General features: G+C 43.7%; 1 protein-coding gene across 2 annotated transcripts; it reads right to left on the bottom strand.

Annotated features, from left to right (window-relative positions):
• Positions 1-1,580: 1,580 nt before the first annotated feature.
• LOC144242266 (C-C chemokine receptor type 3-like) lies at positions 1,581-19,280 on the bottom strand. Of its 2 annotated transcripts, XM_077777110.1 has the most exons (3): positions 19,202-19,280; positions 14,404-14,444; positions 1,581-3,072 (listed from the first exon to the last, which is right to left on the bottom strand). In XM_077777110.1, the coding sequence occupies exons 2-3, from the start codon at positions 14,438-14,440 to the stop codon at positions 1,982-1,984; spliced, it is 1,128 nt and encodes a 375-aa protein (XP_077633236.1). In that variant the 5' UTR covers positions 14,441-14,444; positions 19,202-19,280; the 3' UTR covers positions 1,581-1,981. The 2 variants fall into 2 exon arrangements, with proteins under 2 accessions (XP_077633236.1, XP_077633237.1); XM_077777111.1 differs by lacking the exon at positions 14,404-14,444 and having other exon boundaries at positions 19,202-19,239.
• Between the last annotated feature and the right edge of the window lie 396 nt (positions 19,281-19,676).

Here is a 19,676-nt window from a genome sequence, read left to right as displayed (position 1 = left end):
CAAAGGCACAAGGGGATTCAGAGAAAAGCCACACTTCTGTTCTGCACTCACATCCCTTCCTAAAGATCCCCAAGGCTACCCCTGCTTTCTTTCCAATCCTTTGAGAAATGCGCAGCGCACCTAAGCACAGCAAATGATCTGCGTGAGTCTCTCTTGTTTTGTTTATTTATTTTTGAACATATGATACACTCTGTTTGGTCTTTGCTTTCTTGTTTTCCATACGTTGTCTCTCGCTCTTGGTGCTTTGACGCTTCTGTCACACTGCCTCTTGGCCAAATTCCTCTCTGGGTCCTTCTGGCCCCTCTCTTATTAGGCATTGATCTCTCCTTGCCTCACACATACTCTTGTCTTCTAACAGCCCCCCGCCCCCGCATGGTTCCGGGGTTCTCTACTCCATCCTGTGTTACTGGATTTATCTTCCTAATGCACCGTGAGGATTGCTCTTCTTCCCTGCTCTAAACCCTTCAGTAGCTCCTTTTGTCTTCCCAGCAAAGCCCAAGGTGCCCTGCCTGAAATGCATGGCCCATTGCAACCTTCCCACCCCACCCTACTGTCCACATGTGTTTGTGCCCTCCACCCCCACCCTGCCCTTTGTATTGGGCATTCTGTCGGCCTTAGCTATCTCCCCCAAATCCCCTCCCTTTCCAAATCCTGTCCTTTTTTCAAAGATCTGCTCAAAAGCCACTTCCTCCATGAAGTCCTCCTCCTTCAGATTCCAGCTAGAAATGGTCTCTCCTTCCCTGGCCCAGGCAGAGCCTTGGGTGTGTTCTTCTTTGTTCTGGAGTCATTTGTCTCTGTCTCAGCCCCCCTACCAGATGGAAGGGTTCACAGGGCAAAGACTGTGTTTGTCTCACATACTTTTTGTATCTTTCACTTAACCTAAAGCAATGTTAGTGCATCCTGTCCATATCACCTAAAGTACAATTGTTGGATGAACAGTGAGCCCGGTGTTTAAGAGGACAGTGTCTGTGCATTTCAGGGCTCTGAGAGGTTTCTATCAGCAGGGCCTTTATTCTCTATACCGAAAATATCAAATCACTCTTCTTCTGCTGAGTCACTCATGGGAAAATTGGTCATTCGGTGTAAACAGGAAATCCATTCACTATTAAGAATACTCAGGGCAGGAGTGGAGGGCTGCTTGTCTGGCTCAGTTGGTAGAGTTTGTGACTCCATCTCAGGGTTGTGAGTTTAAGTCCCACATTGGGTGTGGAGATTACTTAAAATCTTTAAAAAAAAAAAAAAAAAAGAGAAAGAGAGAGAAGATGGTTACCTGGATGACTCAGTCGGTTAAGTTTCTGACTCTTGCTTTTGGCTCAGGCCATGATCTCATGGTTTGTGAATATGAGCCCCGTGTCAGGCTCTCTTCTGCCCGTGTGGAACCTATGTCTGATTCTCTCTCTCTCTCTCTCTCTCCCTCTCTCTCTCTTAAAGTAAATAAATAAACTTAAAAAAAAAGAATACTCGGAACAAAGGTGGCATGCTAGTATGCTGCACGCGTACATAGGGAGGCACGTATACATAAACTAACAAAGAAAAGAAAAGAAAAGCCTTTTCATCAAACAAGGAGAGAGGCACATTAAAAGTATTGCAACTGATTTATTGTACTTTGTGAAATATGTTTCATTTATGCAACAGCTGGCTGAAGTTAAGGTTTAAACTATAGAATGATTTACTTGTTCGTAGCTGCATAGAGTGACTAGCTGACACTCGGGTACACGACACTGTATGTAACTCTTCTGAGAACCAAGCAAAGTTGTGCTTTCTGGCGTGGACAGCAAGTGAACAGACTCACCAGTGGCCCCTGTCAATGCCTGGGACACACAGGTCTGCGGATCCTATTGTGTATACACTTTAATGCCTTTACAAGTGTCAGCATTGAGCTGGAAGTTCAAAGGGCTGGCATTAAGGTTAATTCCACGGACCTAGCACGTTTCTTTCATCCGTCCGGCGCGTCTGCTTTAGGTAACTTTCCGCATCTGGCCTAAAAGACAAACGAGAGCTCCTGCTCCCCTGTTGATGGGGAGCCAGAGCTGGCTCTGTCTGACTTCTCACTGGGAAGGAACGAGATGTATTTGCCCAGGTTGGTGGCCACGTGCCTGCGGAAGAAGTGGCCGAGGTGCTCCCGGAACCTCTCCCCGACGAACGCGTAGATGATGGGGTTGACACAGCAGTGTGTGTAGGCAATCACCTCCGTCACCTGCATGGCCACGTCCAGCCATTTGCTCTGCTCACAACTGAACTCAAAGAAGATTGCTTGGAAAGCAGAGAGAAGAAGAACCAGGTTGAAGGGAGTCCAGAACATGAAGAAGACCACCATGATGACAAAAATGAGCCGGATGGCCTTGTACTTGGTTTTATTGGGGCATCTCAGCAGTGTCCTAATAATTCCTGAGTAGCAGATGACCATGATGAGCAGGGGCAGGGCCAGACCGAGGATGTTCATGCTCAGAGCATGGAAACGCTTCCAGCTGTCTTCTTGGCCTCTCGGGTAGAGAGGCAAGCAGATGTACTGCTCCCCTTCGTTTAGGGAGTGATGGAAGACAAACTCAGGAAGGGCTGCTACCCCTGCCAGGACCCAGGTGAAGATGCTCATGATGATACCAAAACTGACAGTCCGGGTCCGGAGAGCAAACACGGCATGGACGATGGCCAGATACCGGTCTATGGTCAGCAGGATGATGAAGAAGATCTCACCATACAAGCCCATGTAATAAAGCCCAGAGAGGAGCTTACACATGAAGGGGCCAAACACCCACTCATTCCACCTGCTGTAGTGAATCCAGAACAGCAGAGTGAACAAGAAGAGCAAGTCAGAAATGGCCAGATTGAGCAGGAAGATGTTGGTCATGATCCGGAGCCTCTTGTATTTTGTGAGGATCACGACCACCATCACATTGCCCAGCAGACCAACCACAAACACCACGGAATACAGTGGGGGCAGGAAACGGGTGCCCAGCTCCTTGACCTTGGTTTTTTCACATGGCAGAGAGAATTCATAGTCAAACAGGGTGGTCCTGACAGACTCATCCACTGTCACTACCTCAGTCCCGGCCGTCAAAGCCTCCATTGTCCCTATGATAGAAAAACAGCAACAACAATAAACCAAAGCAAAACCAAAAAAACAAAAAGCAACCCCACAATTAGGTATGATCACTCTTGGTGAGCCACACCTGTTGATTTATCCATTTACCCACAAAACCATATGTGATTAAACAGCCTGTTTAAAGGATCTTCAGTGCATATTTAAAAGTATGCCTGGGATGCTATGGGGGGAGGTGTCAGCCATGAAAGATATGAGGTTTTGAAAGTCAGCACAATTCACAATGGGAAAAGAAACAGAAATGTTGTGGATGGAGGTGAAAGAAGAGGACATTGGTTCCTGCAGGCATTTGAAGGAAGAAATACAAAACAGGATAAAGTAGGCTGGAGAGTGATAATAATAATATTATACTGATTATTATTGCTGTATCTTTTCAGGCATTTTGAATTTTAGGTTTTATAGTTTATATATGACTTTTAAAATCATCTAACCTGTTTCAAAACCAAGTGGTTACAGTCATAGTGACTGTTATTATTACAAATAACTACCCCTCTCTGTGGCTGCTTATCAATGTGCTGTTCATCAGAGATGATGGGGAAATTGAGCCTTGAAGAAATTTGGTAATTTACCCCAAATCCTCTAACAAATAAATATAAAAGTTCAGGCTACAACTTCAGGATCATTGTCCAGTTTTCTCCTCACTAGATTCAAATGCAGTGATTTTTAAGTTTAACTTTTGTGGCACCTGGGTGACTCCATTGGTTGGGGGTCCAACTTTGGGTTAGGTCATGATCTCATGGTTCACAAGTTCAAGCCCCGCATTGGACTCTTTGCCGTCAGCCCAGATCCTCTGTTTCCTATTTCCCTCTCTGCCCCTCCCCCATTCGTGCTCTGTCTCTCTCTCAAAAATAAACCTTAAAGGGGCACCTTGGTGGCTCAGTCAGTTGAGCGTCCAATTTTGGCTCAGGTCACTATCTCATGGTTTGTGGGTTCGAGCCCCACATCGGGCTCTGTGCTGACAGCTCAGAGCCTGGAGCCTGCTTCCGAATCTGTGTCTCCCCCTCTCTCTGCCCCTCCCATGCTCATGCTCTGTCTCTCTGTATCTCAATAATAAAAAAAGTTAAAAAAAATTTTTAAGAAAAAAATAAAATAAATATTTAAAAAACAGTTTAACTTTTAAAGAATTCACCATTATGGTTATTGTCAACTATTATAACAATTACAGTTATAAGCAAGAAACAGAGACTGCTTCCTTTTTCCTGATCCTGATAATGCTGAGNGAAATTCTTAGCAGACTTGATATTTTAAGGACTAGGATCCCTAAAGCCAATACCTGCTTTTCTTAAGATTGCAGACTTGACTGGAGAAGAAGGAAAAACAGACAAGGAAGGATTTCCCGTTAATCTCTGCACTGTGTCCTTGGAAGAAGTCCTACTGACTTTCTCTGAGGAAGCGACAAGTGTAAGGACGTGAAGGTAGGTCAGTGGCATTTCTCAAGGTAAATCCCAGAAGTGCCGTAATTGGAGACAATGACAAGGCACTGTCTTTGCTTCTTAATAAAATACTGGGACCCCAAAGGTCAGCCCGCGTCAGGGTCCTGGGTAGTCAAAGCGACATTGGACATGGGCAGGAGGCATTCCTGGCCGTGCCTCTCACCAGCTGTAGGAAATGAAAGCTTAACTTTGAGCCTCATTTCCTCATCCCCAAAATAAGGATCACAGTGCCACTTGAAGTTATGTTCAGGGTCAAGTAAGATAAAAAAAAAAAAAAAGCTGTAAAATTGGTAGAAGCGGAGCCAAAAGAAAGGCAATGAGAAGCTGCTCCATATAAAAATGAGAAGGAAAGGAGGGTGTCTTAGGTAGAAGTTAATCTGTTTTCAGGGCCCCATTCTAGTGCATCACACAAAGTAACACATTCAGGCTTTTAGGTGGAAAAGGCACCTGAAAAACAGCTGATTGTACGATCTTTTCAGCATTCTTACTTCTAATGGCATAATCCTCAGCTGCTGAGAAAAACAAAATACCCATTATTTTGTCTGTTACACATTTACAGTCACAGAGAGTGCGCCTCTAAACTTGAATGCCTAAAGCAAAAAAAAGAACAAAGTTTCCTGCTCCAGAGAGCAAGCATATTGTAGCATCTGCTTAGTTATTTCTATTATCTTTCCTTTTCTCCAAGGCTGATCTAGAAACCAGTGAAATTTAAAAAAAATCACTAAGGTTTGGTTCAACTTGATGGTCATGTCTTTCATCCATGAGTCGCTTTCAACATGACTGCGATCAAACTGTAGAATCTTTCGGGAGTTCTGGAGTGCAAGGCACAGGGTTGAATTCAGGTTCTCTGGAGTCAGAAGCCATGACCTTGACTACTCGTGACATGACAGAAATGTTTTCATCTGTCTGTATAATCCAGATCAAAATGAATAATTAGGTCTGAAATCATCAAGAGGTTTGAATTAGGCTTTTAAAAATGTCTTTTTGGGGGCGCCTGGGCGGCTCAGTCAGTTGAGCGTCGGACTCTTGATTTCAGCTCAGGTCACGATCCCAGGGTCCTGGGATCCAGCCCCATGTCAGGCTCAATGCTGGGCATGGAAGCTACTTAAGATTCTCTCTCTTCCTCTGTCTCTGCCCCTCCCCTGCTTGTGCTCTCTTTATCTCTCAAAATAAATACATAAACATTTTAAAGAAGGTCTTTTTTGCATTTCTGGAAGAGTAGCACAGTAACAGTAAATAGACAAACAGTGACAGTAAAGAAAAGCAAAAATACGAAAGTAAAAACCACCCCAGACTTCACTATTAGCAATGCTAATTAGTACCATGCTTGCATGGGTACAAGTTTTACCCAAAACTGCATTCATACACTACTTTAGCTGGTTCTCTAAAACTGCTCACGGGACAACTCAGCTATGCAACACAAATGAAGTTCCTTCAGTCTCCAAAACGATTTGGACCTTACCAGCTTTCCACCGAGCAGCAGGAAAAAGGATTCACAAATTGCAGTCCGGAGTGGTTTAACCTGAGCCTGACCCATTCATTTGGAGGACGGCTCTAGTTTTACTCATCCTGTTTAGGTTGCCAGCTTATTAATTTTGGTTTCTCATCTTCTCTCATTGGTCCTTTCGAAGATGGCAGTGGAGATATGGGGGAGGGGCCCACATGGGCAGAGTGGAAAGGAGGTGCCCTGGTCTCCTGCTGATCCTCGTCATGTGGCTGATGCCTACTGAGAAAGGGCCACCTGGTCCCAACCCTGAACTTCCTGCGGGCACCTGCTGTTTTGTGGCTCATGGCCTCACGATCCCTCTATTCTCAATCGTCCCTGGGCATAGTGACCTCTCCAGCCCTGGTGGGAATGGAGGACCCTCTGTGTTACCTCCCCATCATTATGCTTCTGGTACCTTCTCCTGAACCGACAGGCAGCTGGCAGACCTGCTGCCCCTTGACACCATGTCCATGCCATGGACAAACGAAGGGACGCTCAAGGGTACCAATGAAATTATTTTTCTCCCTGACCACCAGCTTAACTGTCCCGGCCACCCATGTGGGTAAGGAAGTGGCTCACAGAGAGACGTCTTCTTGGAAGGTCCCCTCCACAATTCATCAAACAGCCCTTCACGCCCTCTAACTCTGGTCAAAGCCTGGATGGGGGAGATAAGAACCCCCAAGCATGACTGCTTTCTTCTGTGACCTGGGACTCTTTTCTCACAATTCCTGGAGTCAGAAGGAGAGGAGCCCTCCCCGTAGTCCCCACAGCTAGAATTAGAGACTTTTCTTTAGAAAATATATTGAAGTTTGGAATGTCATTTAATTATTAAAAAAAAAAAAAAAAGTAGGGGCGCCTGGGAGGCTCAGTCAGTTAAGCATCTGACTTTGGCTCAGGTCATGGTCTTGCAGTTTATGAGTTTGAGCCCCTCATTGGGCTCTGAACTCATGGCGCAGAGCTTGCTTAGGAGTTTCTCTCTCTCCCTCCCTCTTCCTCTGCTTCTCCCTCACTTGCGTGTGCNAGTTTGGAATGTCATTTAATTATTAAAAAAAAAAAAAAAAGTAGGGGCGCCTGGGAGGCTCAGTCAGTTAAGCATCTGACTTTGGCTCAGGTCATGGTCTTGCAGTTTATGAGTTTGAGCCCCTCATTGGGCTCTGAACTCATGGCGCAGAGCTTGCTTAGGAGTTTCTCTCTCTCCCTCCCTCTTCCTCTGCTTCTCCCTCACTTGCGCGTGCTCTCTCTCTCTCTCTCTCTCTCACAAAATAAATAAATAAACTTTAAAAAAGTAGATGCACCTTGGTGGCTCAGTCAGTTGAGCCTCCGACTTCAGCCCAAGTCATGATCTCGCAATTTGTGAGTTCAAGCCCCACGTAGGGCTCTCTGCTGTCAGCACGAAGCCTGCTCTGGATTCTCTATTCCCCTCTCTCTCTGCCTTTCCCTCTCTTGCCCTATCTCTCAAAAACAAATAAACATTTTTAAGAATGTAAATTATGTCACTTAATCAATGCTGGTGAAGTTGGGAAGACCCTGGAACAATAATTGCATAATTGCATCAGCAATGTAACTTGGTTCAATAAGTTTTGGAAATGTTGTATGTAACCAGGAATCAACAAGATACACATGGCTTTGGGCCAGTGCTTCTACTCTGAGGAATTTACCCCGAGGGGAAAAGTCTGCCAAACCAAAACACATGGTACAGATGTTCATTGCGGCTTCATTTTCATAACAGAAAGAAACAGAGAAATGGAAACTGTTGAAAAGTTTGACACATGAAGGAGGCTTTGAACAAATTGTAGTCTGCTGATGCAATAGATTAGTATATAGTCATTAAAACTAGTTTTGGAAACCAGATGGAATCACAAACAAATGGTTGTGGGAAATGAAGAGAATATAAACTGCGCATAGTAAGACAGTGACACCGTGAAACTATATGCATATAAAGAGCAATGAGCAAATAATGAAAATAGTTGTAGAAGGGGGTGGATGGTAAATTTTTAATTTTTTTAAATGTTTTTATTTATTTCTAGGAGAGAGAGAGAGACAGCGTGAGCAGGGGAGGGTCAGAGAAAGAGGGAGACATAGACTCAGAAACAGGCTCCAGGCTCCGAGCTGGCAGTCAGCACAAAGCCCGACGCGGGGCTCGAACCCACAAACCGCGAGATCATGACCTAAGCAAAAGTCGGATGCTTAACCGACTAAGCCACCCAGACGCCCCAAATTTTTAAATTTTTTAAATGTTTATTTACTTTTGAGAGAGAGAGACAGAGCATGAACAGGGGGAGGAGCAGAGAGAGAGGGAGACACAGAATCCAAAGCAGGCTCCAGGCTCTGAGCTGCCAGCACAGAGCCCGACGCGGGGCTTGAACTCAACTCAAGATCATGACCTGAGCTGAAGTCAAATGCTTACCCGACTGAGCCTTAAGTATTTCTTAAATTTGTAAGATGTAGAATCTTTGTATATTCCCTTATCAATTAAACTGTCATTAACAGAAAGCACCTTCTTCCAGCAGGGACAGCTGGATGATTTGGCAAACACGTTTTCTCAAAGTAAGTGGGTTGAAAACATGGGCAAATTACAAGATGAAGTATTTACTTATCAGCACCTGAAACCACAAACTGAGCTCTAAGAAACGACGTGTAAGTCACACGAGGTAGAGCATTTGAATTTTGTTTTAAAGATCTTGATGTTTGGTTTTCCTCTTCGATCTTGGGAGGAGTTAACATACAACAATCAGACTGGGGGAAGGGAGATTTTTCTTAGAAATTTCTCTTTAGGGGGCGCCTGAGTGACTCAGTCAGTTGGGCAACTGACTCTTGATTTCAGATCTGGTCATGGTCTCATGGTTTGTGAGTTGGAACCCTGAGTCAGGCTCTCTGCTGTCAGCCAGGAGCCTGCTTTGGATCCTCTCTCTCTCTCTCTCTCTCTCTCTCCCCCCTCCCCCCCCATCTATCTCTATCTCTATGGTCCTCCTCTACTCTCTCTCTCTCAAAAATAAATAAACATTTTTAAAAAGTCAGTGATAATTGAGCCTTCCTTAGGTCAAGCGTTTTACATATTTTGCTTGATCTCACAACTTTGCAAGGTAGGTTTTTACATCCGCATTTTATAGATGAGCACACAGAGGCTTGGCAAAGCTCAGTCAGTTGCCTGAGGCTATTCAGTGCACGGCAGAACTGGGACTTGATCCTGTGCCCTTTTGCTCTAAAACCCATGCTATTATTACCTTGGGGTTCCATTTACTGAGGACGTCCACATCCCAGATGACACAGATGTTTGTACCTTAGCGTCTTTGCGGTCCAACATTTTATACATATAAATCCACTTTTAATTTAGTTTGATATGCGGCACGTCTATTCTCCTTCTCCGTAAAGGGGTGAATAACCACCCTCTCCTCCTCAGGCTTCAAACATCCCCTTTGTCATATATTCTTTAATATTCCTGACTCCACTTGCATATATTCCATTCCACTGATATCTTATTTTAGTGCCAGAAGCACTCTTTCACGTATGTAGATTTATTAGCTTGTTTATGTAGACTGTCTAATGATGCAACGCTCCTTAGTTATCCATTTCCAAATGTGTCTTGTCTGTTAGACAGTTTTGTCCAATTAGATAAACTTGAGGATCATTTGGCTGATTACTTTTTTAAAAAATTTTTAATGTTTATTTATATCTGAGAGAGAGAGATAGAGCACAAGCGACAGAAGGGCAGAGAGAGGGGAAGACAGAATCAGAAACACAGAGCCCGATGTGAGGCTCGAACTCACGAGCCATGAGATCATGACCTGAGCCGAAGTCAGATGCTTAACCGACTGAACTACCCAGCACCCTTTGGCCAATTACTTATAAAGATATAATTTTGAGTGGGATTATACTACATTCATATATTTAGGAAGGTCTGGTCTTGTTTTACTTATTATAGTTCTTTTACTTAGTGGTCTTGTACATTTCATATTGTTTTTATCTATCTGATTTTGTTGTTTTTCTGAGGTAACTGTGAATGGGATATTCTTTCCCTGAATGAATTTTCTGATCAATGGTTGGTATGTAGGAGAGAAAATTATTTTAAAAAATAATAATTTTTTTAAATAATTAAAATAATTATGTAAATATTATTTAAATAATAATAATCAATTAAAAAAACCTGCCCACCTTACTGATTTTTAAAATAATTTCCTTTAGGACTTTTAGGTAGATAATCATATTAGCTGTGAAACAGGGATGATATTATAACTTCCTTGTTCATAGTCCTTATTTGTTTTTCCTACCTTGCTGCTTTGGCTAGAATNGATCATGACCTAAGCGAAAGTCGGACGCTTAACCGACTAAGCCACCCAGGCGCCCCAGTGCTTCCTGATTTTAACAGGACATGCTCCCCAGCCTTTCAAAGGCTCCAAAGCACAGACTGATTAACAGGCCCTTCGTTGTCCTCTGAGATGGTCTAAAGTTGATAAAAGCTCTTAAGAATTTTAGTAAGACTCTCCAAGAACGGATGACAATCTAAAAACTAAATCACTGGACACAAGCCTGAAAAAAATAAGAACAAGAGGCTTTTTCGGAATACTTGTGGTCTTTAGGGGATAAGAAAGTTAATATTTTGGGGCACCCGGGTGGTTCAGTCAGTTAAGCGTCAGACTTGCTCAGGGTCATGATTTCATGGTTCTGTGGGTTCGAGCCCTACTTTGGGCTCTGTACTGACAGCTCAGAGCCTGGAGCCTGCTTTGGATTCTGTGTCTCCCTCTCTCTCTGCTCCTCTCCACCATGTGCTCTGTCTCTCAAAAATAAATAAACATTTTTTTAAAAATTTAAGAAAATTAACATTTTTTGGCTTATACCTGTTTGATGTTCTTCTCTAGGTGTTTCCTATGATTTATTTACCACGACAGCAATAGGAGGTAGATATTTTTATAGTTCTTATTTTACAGCTTAAAAAATATCTGAGCTCAGAGCACCTCCATAACTTATGATCACACAGAGAGCAAATGGGGACTTGACCCCAGGTGTTCCTGACTCAAAGAAACCTAGGCTCTCTATAGCCTCACCTGCCCCTCAGCATCTGCCCACTGGATGGGGACCTTTGGTGTGATGGCGGACATCTTCCTCTGTTACGGCATCACCTCCTCACTGTGGGTGTCTCCTGTACTTGGAAGTCATGACCCCCACTGTGTTAGTGCTGCAGCCTGTGGTCTGTCTGTGGCAGCCAAAGCCAGAGACACCCAAGCTAATCATTTGCAGTGCTTCTTGGACTTATCTGAAAGTTTGTTTGTTTTTTTTTAAGATTTATTTAGTTTTGAGAAAAACGAGTGCAAGCAGGGAAGGGGCAGAGAGAGAAGGGGACAGAAGATCCAAAGCAGGCTTTGCATTGGCAGCAGAGAGGCTGACATGGGGCTTGAACTCACAAGCTGTGAGATCATGACCTGAGCCCAAGTCAAGACGCTCAACCAATGAGCCACCCAGGTGCCCCTGAATGCTTTCAGAAGTAAAGGTCAACAAGCTCTTGTCAGATGGGTGAAAAAGGATACTGCTAATTTAAGATCCATTTTATAGGGGCGCCTGGGCAGCTCAGTTGGTTAAACATCTGACTCTTGATTTTGGCTCAGGTGAGATCAAACCCGCATCGGGCTCTGCACTGGCAGTGTGGAGCCTGCTGGGGATTCTCTCTCTCTCTTTCTCTCTCCCTGCCCCTCCCCCACATGCATACACGTGATCCTCTCTATCAAAATAAATAAACATTTTTTAAAGAAGATCCATTTTATAATAAAACTTCGCTGAAGTGGAAATCTGCTGTGCTTACTAATGAAGAGTGCGGATCCTAGACAGTAGGGGGAGTTTGGTTAAAACCAGGAACATCTGGTAGAAGACCGTATGCTGAATGATGTGTGTGTGTGTGTGTGTGTGTGTGTGTGTGTGTGTAAGTGCTTTGTCTCTTTCTCTCTAAAAAACAAAAAACAAAAAAAACAGAGTTCAGAGGAACAAGGAGGACACAGCAAGAGAGACAAAGAAGGCATGGACGGTGAGGTATGAGCAAAGCCAGGAGAGCTGGTATCCCGGAAACCAAGCAAAGACGGTATTCCACGGGCCGAGGAGTGAGGTGAGGATTACCTGAACTGACATGTTCAAGAGCATCTAGAACACCTACCCAGTGTGTATATTAATATACATCTAGAGGTATATATTAACTCTTCCCCCTCCCCAGTGACTGTTATTTTTCAAGTTCTCAGGCCTTTTCCAAAATGTCTAATATCTTGTCCAAGGTAGTAAAATATGACTTAAGAAGAGCAGTATCTCTTCCATTTATTTTTTTCTTTTTTTAACATTTATTTATTTTTGAGGGACAGAGAGAGACAAAGCACAAGCAGGGGAGGGACAGAGAGAAAGGAAGACACAGAATTCAAACAGGCTCTAGGCTCTGAGCTATCAGCACAGAGCCTGACGCAGGGCTCAGACTCGCGAACCGCGAGATCATGACCCGAGCTGAAGTCAGACACTTAACTGACTGAGCCATCCAGATGCCCTGTATCTCTTCCATTTAAACAGAAATGCTTCTCTTTCCACAAATCTCCACTCTGTAGTCCATTACCCAAGGCTCTATAAAACTTACAATGATTGGTATCCAATCGTGTAGTTTTAACCAGACATTTCAGCCTTCATTAAAAGCTTCAGTTATACGAAATGAGGAGTCTGAATTTCTATCAATAAGTTTGGACCTCAGCCAAAGTACATAACCTAATGGGAACCCCAGATTATATTAATCCATTTACTTACTGGCCAATGGAGAGATATCAGAGGTCAGATTATCTTTTTAAAAAAATTTTTTAAATGTTTATTTTTGAGAGAGAGACAGAGCATGCGTGTACATGAATGGCGGGGGCGGGGGGTGGTATGCAGAGACAGAGGGAGACACAGAATCCAAAGCAGGCTCCAGGCTCTGAGCTGTCAGCACAGAGCCCCAGGGCTGGAACCCACAGACTGCAAAATCATGACTTGAGCCGAAGTCAGACACTTAACTGACTGAACCACCCAGGCGCCCCTCAGATTATCTTTCACAAAGATGACAGGTAGGTGATAGAGGCAGAGACAGATGATAGATGGATAAATTCCTGGCAAATTATGGACAACCAGGAATCAGGGAGAGTTCTGCTGGGCACTTAATTCTTCCTACCTTGGAGATGCCAAGAAATGCTCACTTCCCATAATCCAAAGACAACGTCCATTAATTTAATCTAAATTTACATGAAGAAAGCTGATTTTTTTTACAAGAGTAACATTTTTATTTCAAATCACATGTTATTTATGATTGAGTAGGTAATAGACACAATCATATGGTTCAAAACCTAATACTGGGAGAAGCTCTGCAATAAAAAGTCTGATCTCACTGCATACCCCCCGCACGTCTCTTCCCCACCAAGAACTGTGAAGGGTCTAAGGTCTTACCCTACCTGCAAGCCAACAAACAAGCCTGCCACTCCCTCGTGGACACCCGCAGAAGGCACGTGCCAGTTAGGTAAAGGACAATGGATTTATTACTCGCGGTGCAGCAGACCCATGAGCTTGGTGATCGTGTGGCTTCTCCCTGTCCCCGAGCAGCACAGCGACCATGTGGAGTGGCCCCAGAGCCCACTGCACACACAGCAGGGCTGTCTCACAGGCGAGGGATCTGAGTTCGGGAACCTCCAATCATTCATCCTGGACTGACAACAAACCTGCCCAGTCTTTGCCCAGGAGGGAAACATTACTTCAATTTCACAGGACAACAATCAAAACTCTTTGTCTGCCCCGGAGAGGGACGCTCTCTTTATCTTCTGAGACTGTTTCTACAAAATGTCCTGGAGAAGGTAATCTGCAACAAACACCTCTGGGCCTCAGCTCAGAAGACACAGAGAAAATTGCCCCCAACACCCTCACTCAACCATGTGGGTAACCGCTTTCCCGAGTTTCCCGAGTTATCTTCCCAGGGCAGCCACACGTAAGTGTAAGCAAGTACGTATTTTCTAATCTTACCTTGTTGGTTGCATAAAAGCAGAACACTACATTCATCATCATGCACCTTGCATTTTCCACTTAACAATGGAAGTTTTTCTTTGTTTCCGCTGCAGAGAATCCACTGTGTGGCTGTACCAGTTTACTTAGCCAGTCTCCTATAAACAGATACGCTTTGCTCTTTCAAACAATGCTGCCGTTGATGAGCTTATGCAGAAAGTTTGTGGGGTTTTTTTTTTTAATCCCATCACATTCTAACTTTATGGTCAACTAGAATTACAGGTTAACATGTGATGGGATTTTAAAGTGGTCTGAGACCACGTCCAAAACACTGGGCTAGGTCCCAGGCAAGACACAGAATGTGAACATTGCCCAAATCAAATGTAGCAGAGAAGAAACCCTACCTGGCAAAGAAGAGTTGAAGGAGTCAGAGGTATCCATCCACCTAGGAGAGAAGACATTTTGGGTAGGAAAGAGAGCAAGATACTGGTGTGTAGATGAGAATCTGAATGTGACTCACAGTGGTGCCCTCCAGAACCCGCAGGAGGTCATTCCGAGGGGCAAATTCAAACACCACATAAGAAGGAGCCTGAGGCTGGGCTCCTGGGTGGTTCAGTTGGTTAAGCATCTGACTTTGGCTCAGGTCATGATCTCACAGTTTATGAGTTCAAGCCCTGCATTGGATTCTGTGCTGACAGCTCAGAGCCTGGAGCCTGTTTCAGATTCTGTGTCTCCCTCCCTCTCTGACCCTCCCCTGCTCTCGCTGTCTCTCTCTCTCTCAAAAATAAATAAAACACTTAAAAAAATTTTTTTAAAAGAAGAAGGTGAGGGGCACCCAGGTGGTTCAGTAGGTTAAGCGTCCAACTTTAGCTCAGGTCATGATCTCACGGTCCATGAGTTCGAGCCCTGCTTCAGGCTCTGTGCTGACAGCTCAGAGTCTGGAGGCTGCTTTGGATTCTGTGTCTCCCTCTCTCTCTGCCCCTCCTCTGCTCACACTCTGTCTCTCTCAAAAAATAAATACACATGAAAAAAAAAAAAAGAAAGAGCGAGCTTGAGTGGGATTATCCAAAATGAAATGTGAGGTGCTGAGCAAACTGTAACTCGAGGCATCCAAGCAGCAGGTGAGTGGCTGCCTGGCAGGGACATTGTGGGAAGGGATTTCCACAAGGACAAGTCTGACTACAGCAAGTGTTCTCAGTCCTGGCTGCTTATGGGAAATGTTGGGGAGCTTTTGCGATCCCAATGCCAGGCTGGACCCCTGAATAGTTCCATCAGAATCTCTGCAGGTAGGATCCAGGCAACAGTGATTCCTTTTTATTTATTTATTTATTTTTTTAGTAGGCTTCATGCTCAGTGTGGAGCCCAAGACAGGACTTGAACTCGAGGACCCTGAGATCAAGACCTGAGCTGAGATCAAGAGTCAGATGCTTAAATGACTGAGCCACCCAGATGCCCCTGGGCCACCCTGATTCTTAAAGCTCCCCTATCCTTGGATTAGGCGACATGAAATCTCTCCTAAATTTTATGAATCTGTTTTCTGTCTCTGAGTTACATACCCTCCAACCTCCTCAAACTTAGATGAGCAGAAAAATAAAGACTGCCAACACTGTGACACAGCAACCTTGAGAGCTCATTCCATTTTAGTCTGTATTAATAGATCATCTAGGAGAAAGGAAATCCATGGACCTGATTCTCCATCTACCATTCTACCCAGCTGCCCCTTCATTTATTCATTCAATTACCTATCTGACTAGCTACTCAAATTACTTTCCGCTATACAGGGAAGCCAGACCTCCCCAACTTTTCACTTTTTTTTTTTTTTTAAACAAGGAATCTGGAGTAGAAAAAATAACGATCTGGTGCAGCACTACCCAACAGAACTTTTCTGCAACGATGGAAATGTTCTGTGTCTGTGTTGTCCAATGAGGCACCACTCACCAAATGGCTTTTGAGCACTTGAAATGTGGCTGAGCGTTTCACTGTATTTAAATTTAGTGAATTTACATTGAAGTAGTCACATGTGGTAAGTTGTCACCATAGTGGACAGCGTGGAACTAGTGACGGGTCCCTGTGCCCGTATAATGCCTGATGAGTAATAGCTGCTTAATAAATGCTCCTGGACTGAATTGAATACTTTTCACTTTGCTTTTCACTGTGCAGACTACACATCTGAAGTACTACGTTCTGTCCCAGGTACTCCACATTACGGGGGTTAATGTCAATCTGGGGCACAGGACAGGCTAGGATGATAAAGATCCAGAAACATCAACTGTAGATGACAGAACTCAGAATGTTTTGTATGAAAAATTAAAGCCTTCGAATTCTCAGACTAATTTCAGTTCCTTTTTTGAGGGGGGCAGTATTTGTATGTCACTGGTCTGGACCCAAGTTTTTGAATCTTTTTTTTTTTAAGATTTTTTTTAAGTTTATTTATTTGTTTTGAGAGAGAGAGAGAGAGAGAGAATCCCAAGTAGGCTCCGCACTGTCAGCGCAGAGCCCAGTGTGGATTTGAACTCACAAACCATGAGATCATGACCTGAGCCATAACCATGAGTTAGAAGCTCAACTGACTGAGCCACCCAGGTGCCTCTCTAATCTTTTTATGAAAGGTTTAGATTAGGCAATGTTTTAGGTCCCTTTGAAATGGAAGAGTCCCTTTGAGATCGACTGATATGATAGCTTTTCCTGCGGAAGAGGGAGTAGACGCCCAGAGCACAGAGACTTGACGGCATTGGAGGAGACTATTTTCAGTCCCACAAGGGGAAGGACTTGGTGGGAACTACCAGGTTATGTGAGAACAGAAGGGGCTGCCTGGTGAGCCGGGAAGCTACCTCCCCGGAAACACACGTCTTGGCACCGTGTTTTATGGCAACACATGGACTTCCACATCTACTGATCATTATCATTAGCAAAGGCTACGCTCCATGCTGGGAGTGTGGTCAGTTCATTTTAAGCGACTTGGTTTTATCCACCTGCCAAGTGATTTTGAATATTTTCACCAACGTTCTTACCCAAAGATTAGATTACTCTTTATACTCCAATATGGGGTGTTTCAAATGTGGTTGAATTTTAATTGTATTGCAGGCCAATCTGTTATTTAGTGGAAAGAGATGATTGTGAGGAATATGTTTTCATAGGGAAGGCGTGAGTGTATAGTCAAAAGAGCACAGTTGGGGGTATGTTCTACATGACTGATTTCCTGGCTGCTGAAATTTCCACCTCCGCCTGTAAAACGGGGAAAGGACCACTGTCCCAGATCTCTATTCTAGGTGCCATGTCACATTTTTATATCATTTCTGTATTCTGATTTTTTTTAACGTTTATTCAATTTTGAGAGACAGGGAGAGACAGAGCATGAGTGGGGGAGGGGCAGAGAGAGAAGGAGACACAGAATCCAAAGCAGGCTCTGGGCTCTGAGCTGTCAGCACAGAGCCCAACACAGGGCTCAAACCCACAAACCACGAAATCGTGACCTGAGCTCACAGTTGGATGCTCAACTGACTGAGCCACCCAGGCAACCCTCTGTATTTTAAATTTTATATCCTGTACCTTGTTCCATGTGGTTAGTAATTATTTGAAAATATAATTTGTAGGGGCACCTGGGTGGCTGAGTTGGTTAAGTGTCCGACTTGAGCTCAGGTCATGATGTCGTGGTTCGCAAGTTTGAGCCCCACATCAGGATCTCTGCCATCAGCGTGGAGCCAGCTTCAGATCCTCTGTCTCCCTCTCTCTCTACCCCTCACCCACTTGTGCTGTCTCTCTCTCTTTCTCTCTCAAAAATAAATAAATATTAAACATTTTTTTAAATAAAGGAAATATAACTTGAAAAGGCTCCAACATATTGTATAGATATTCATGGCTATTTCATCATTGCCTTACTGGTGTGGGATTATGTTGTTTACACAGACATTACACTTTTATAAATACTGTAATAAACATCTTTGTGTATTTTAAAAGTATTTCCTTCAAGTAGGTTTCCCAAAGCACAATTTCTGCCTCTTTTCTAAGTCTCTTGATGCGTTTTGTCAGATTGCTTCCAGAAAGTGTGTAGCGATGTATATATTCTGGGCACTAGTCGGTGATGGTGCCCGTCTCAGCAAGGATCCGTCAACACCAAGAAGACAGAAAAAAAAATATTGGCCAATTACATGGGCAAAAGAGGTGTCATTATTGTGTAACTAATATTTATTTAATTACTGAGCATTTTTTAAAACTTTAATTGGTAGTCATTCAAATTTCCTTTTCTGTGAATTATATGGTGGTGCCCTTGACCCCTTTTATGCTGGGTACATCTGCTTTTTTTCTTGTTGAGTCATACAATTCTTCCCCCAAGAGAAATAACAGCCTGTATGGTTCAATATAATCATCACCACCTTCTGAAAAGAGCTACAAATACCCCCATCACTTCCATGTACCAAAGTCCCCATACTTCCCCCGCCTTCCCTCTAAACAGTGGCCAAACAACTGTTAACCTCCACCTCCATCGATCTAAGGCTTCCCGAAAGATTAGGAAGGATTTCTAGCCCTATCGTCTAGTGCAGGTCTAGGAAAAACAATCAGCCTTATAGATCCAGACACAAAGCCCAAATCAGTTGATTAACTGATTCATCATAATATCCTGACTTAGCGTGGATTTTCAATGAACACTTAAAATATATATGTCTATATACAACTGTAATACATAAACGTATGCACACATATATATGTAAGTTCTGTTTTCACTGACTGTTTCTTAGGAGTCAATATCAACAAACAGAATGGCTAATTTGGGACGGTCATGTCCTCAGCAGTTGAGAATTTATGAAGGCACCGAGAACACACCATGGGCCCAGCCATGGTCATGTTGACTGATGGTATAAAAGGCCAAGTTTGGATGACTGGGAGAGGCAAGCAGATCACAGTATGGGTAGGAGAAAGAGAAAGAAAATGGGAGAAAGCAAGAAGAAAATGGACGTATATCGCAGTAAACTATCCTACTTTGGCCCCATACTACCTTCTAAATCGCAATGGGACCCTCTCCTCTGCCTCTTCCATCCAAGAGCACTCATGAGAGGTACTGCTTCCACCTGCCTGGACCCCTCTCTCCATCTCCCTGTTCCTAGAAACCTGACGGTCTAGCCGGAAATCACTTCTAAGCAAACAACTTCTATTGTAATTTAGTAAGTTCTTGCCCAGATGAGAACAGAAAGAAGACAGTGGTACCTGCTACTTTAGCAAAGTCCTTTATGCATCCAGGGACAGCTTAGGTCTCGCCTCTCATGAAATGGAGATGCCATCTGATCAGAGGCATTATAAGGTAGGAAACGATACAGCTTCCTCTTTTAAATAGGCTCGCTGCTCAAGTTTTGCAAGTTTTCAGAAAGATATCAAGTTTGGTACAGTTCTTCTTTTCTATACTGAAATTACATACTGAACACTCAGTTGAGTAATCTTTGAGATGAGCATTGCTGATGGTCAGCAGCTATTTCAGGGGTTCTGCATTCTCTTGGCATTGTTCTCTCTCTCTCTCTTTTTTATTTCAGAAGGAGGAGATAATTCTTGAATAAGCATTGCTTTGACCCAGGGGGAGGCAGGGCAAGAAGTAAAATCAAGCAACAGATTGTAACTATGCGTATCGTGGTGAACATTACATTACATAATGTATGGACTTGTCGAGTCACTAGGCTGTGCGCCTGAA

Source organism: Crocuta crocuta, unplaced genomic scaffold, assembly GCF_008692635.1.
Source record: "Crocuta crocuta isolate KB4526 unplaced genomic scaffold, BGI_CrCroc_1.0 scaffold77, whole genome shotgun sequence".
NCBI classification, from domain to species: Eukaryota; Metazoa; Chordata; class Mammalia; order Carnivora; family Hyaenidae; genus Crocuta; species Crocuta crocuta.
This window is presented reverse-complemented; position numbering and strand designations above follow the sequence as displayed.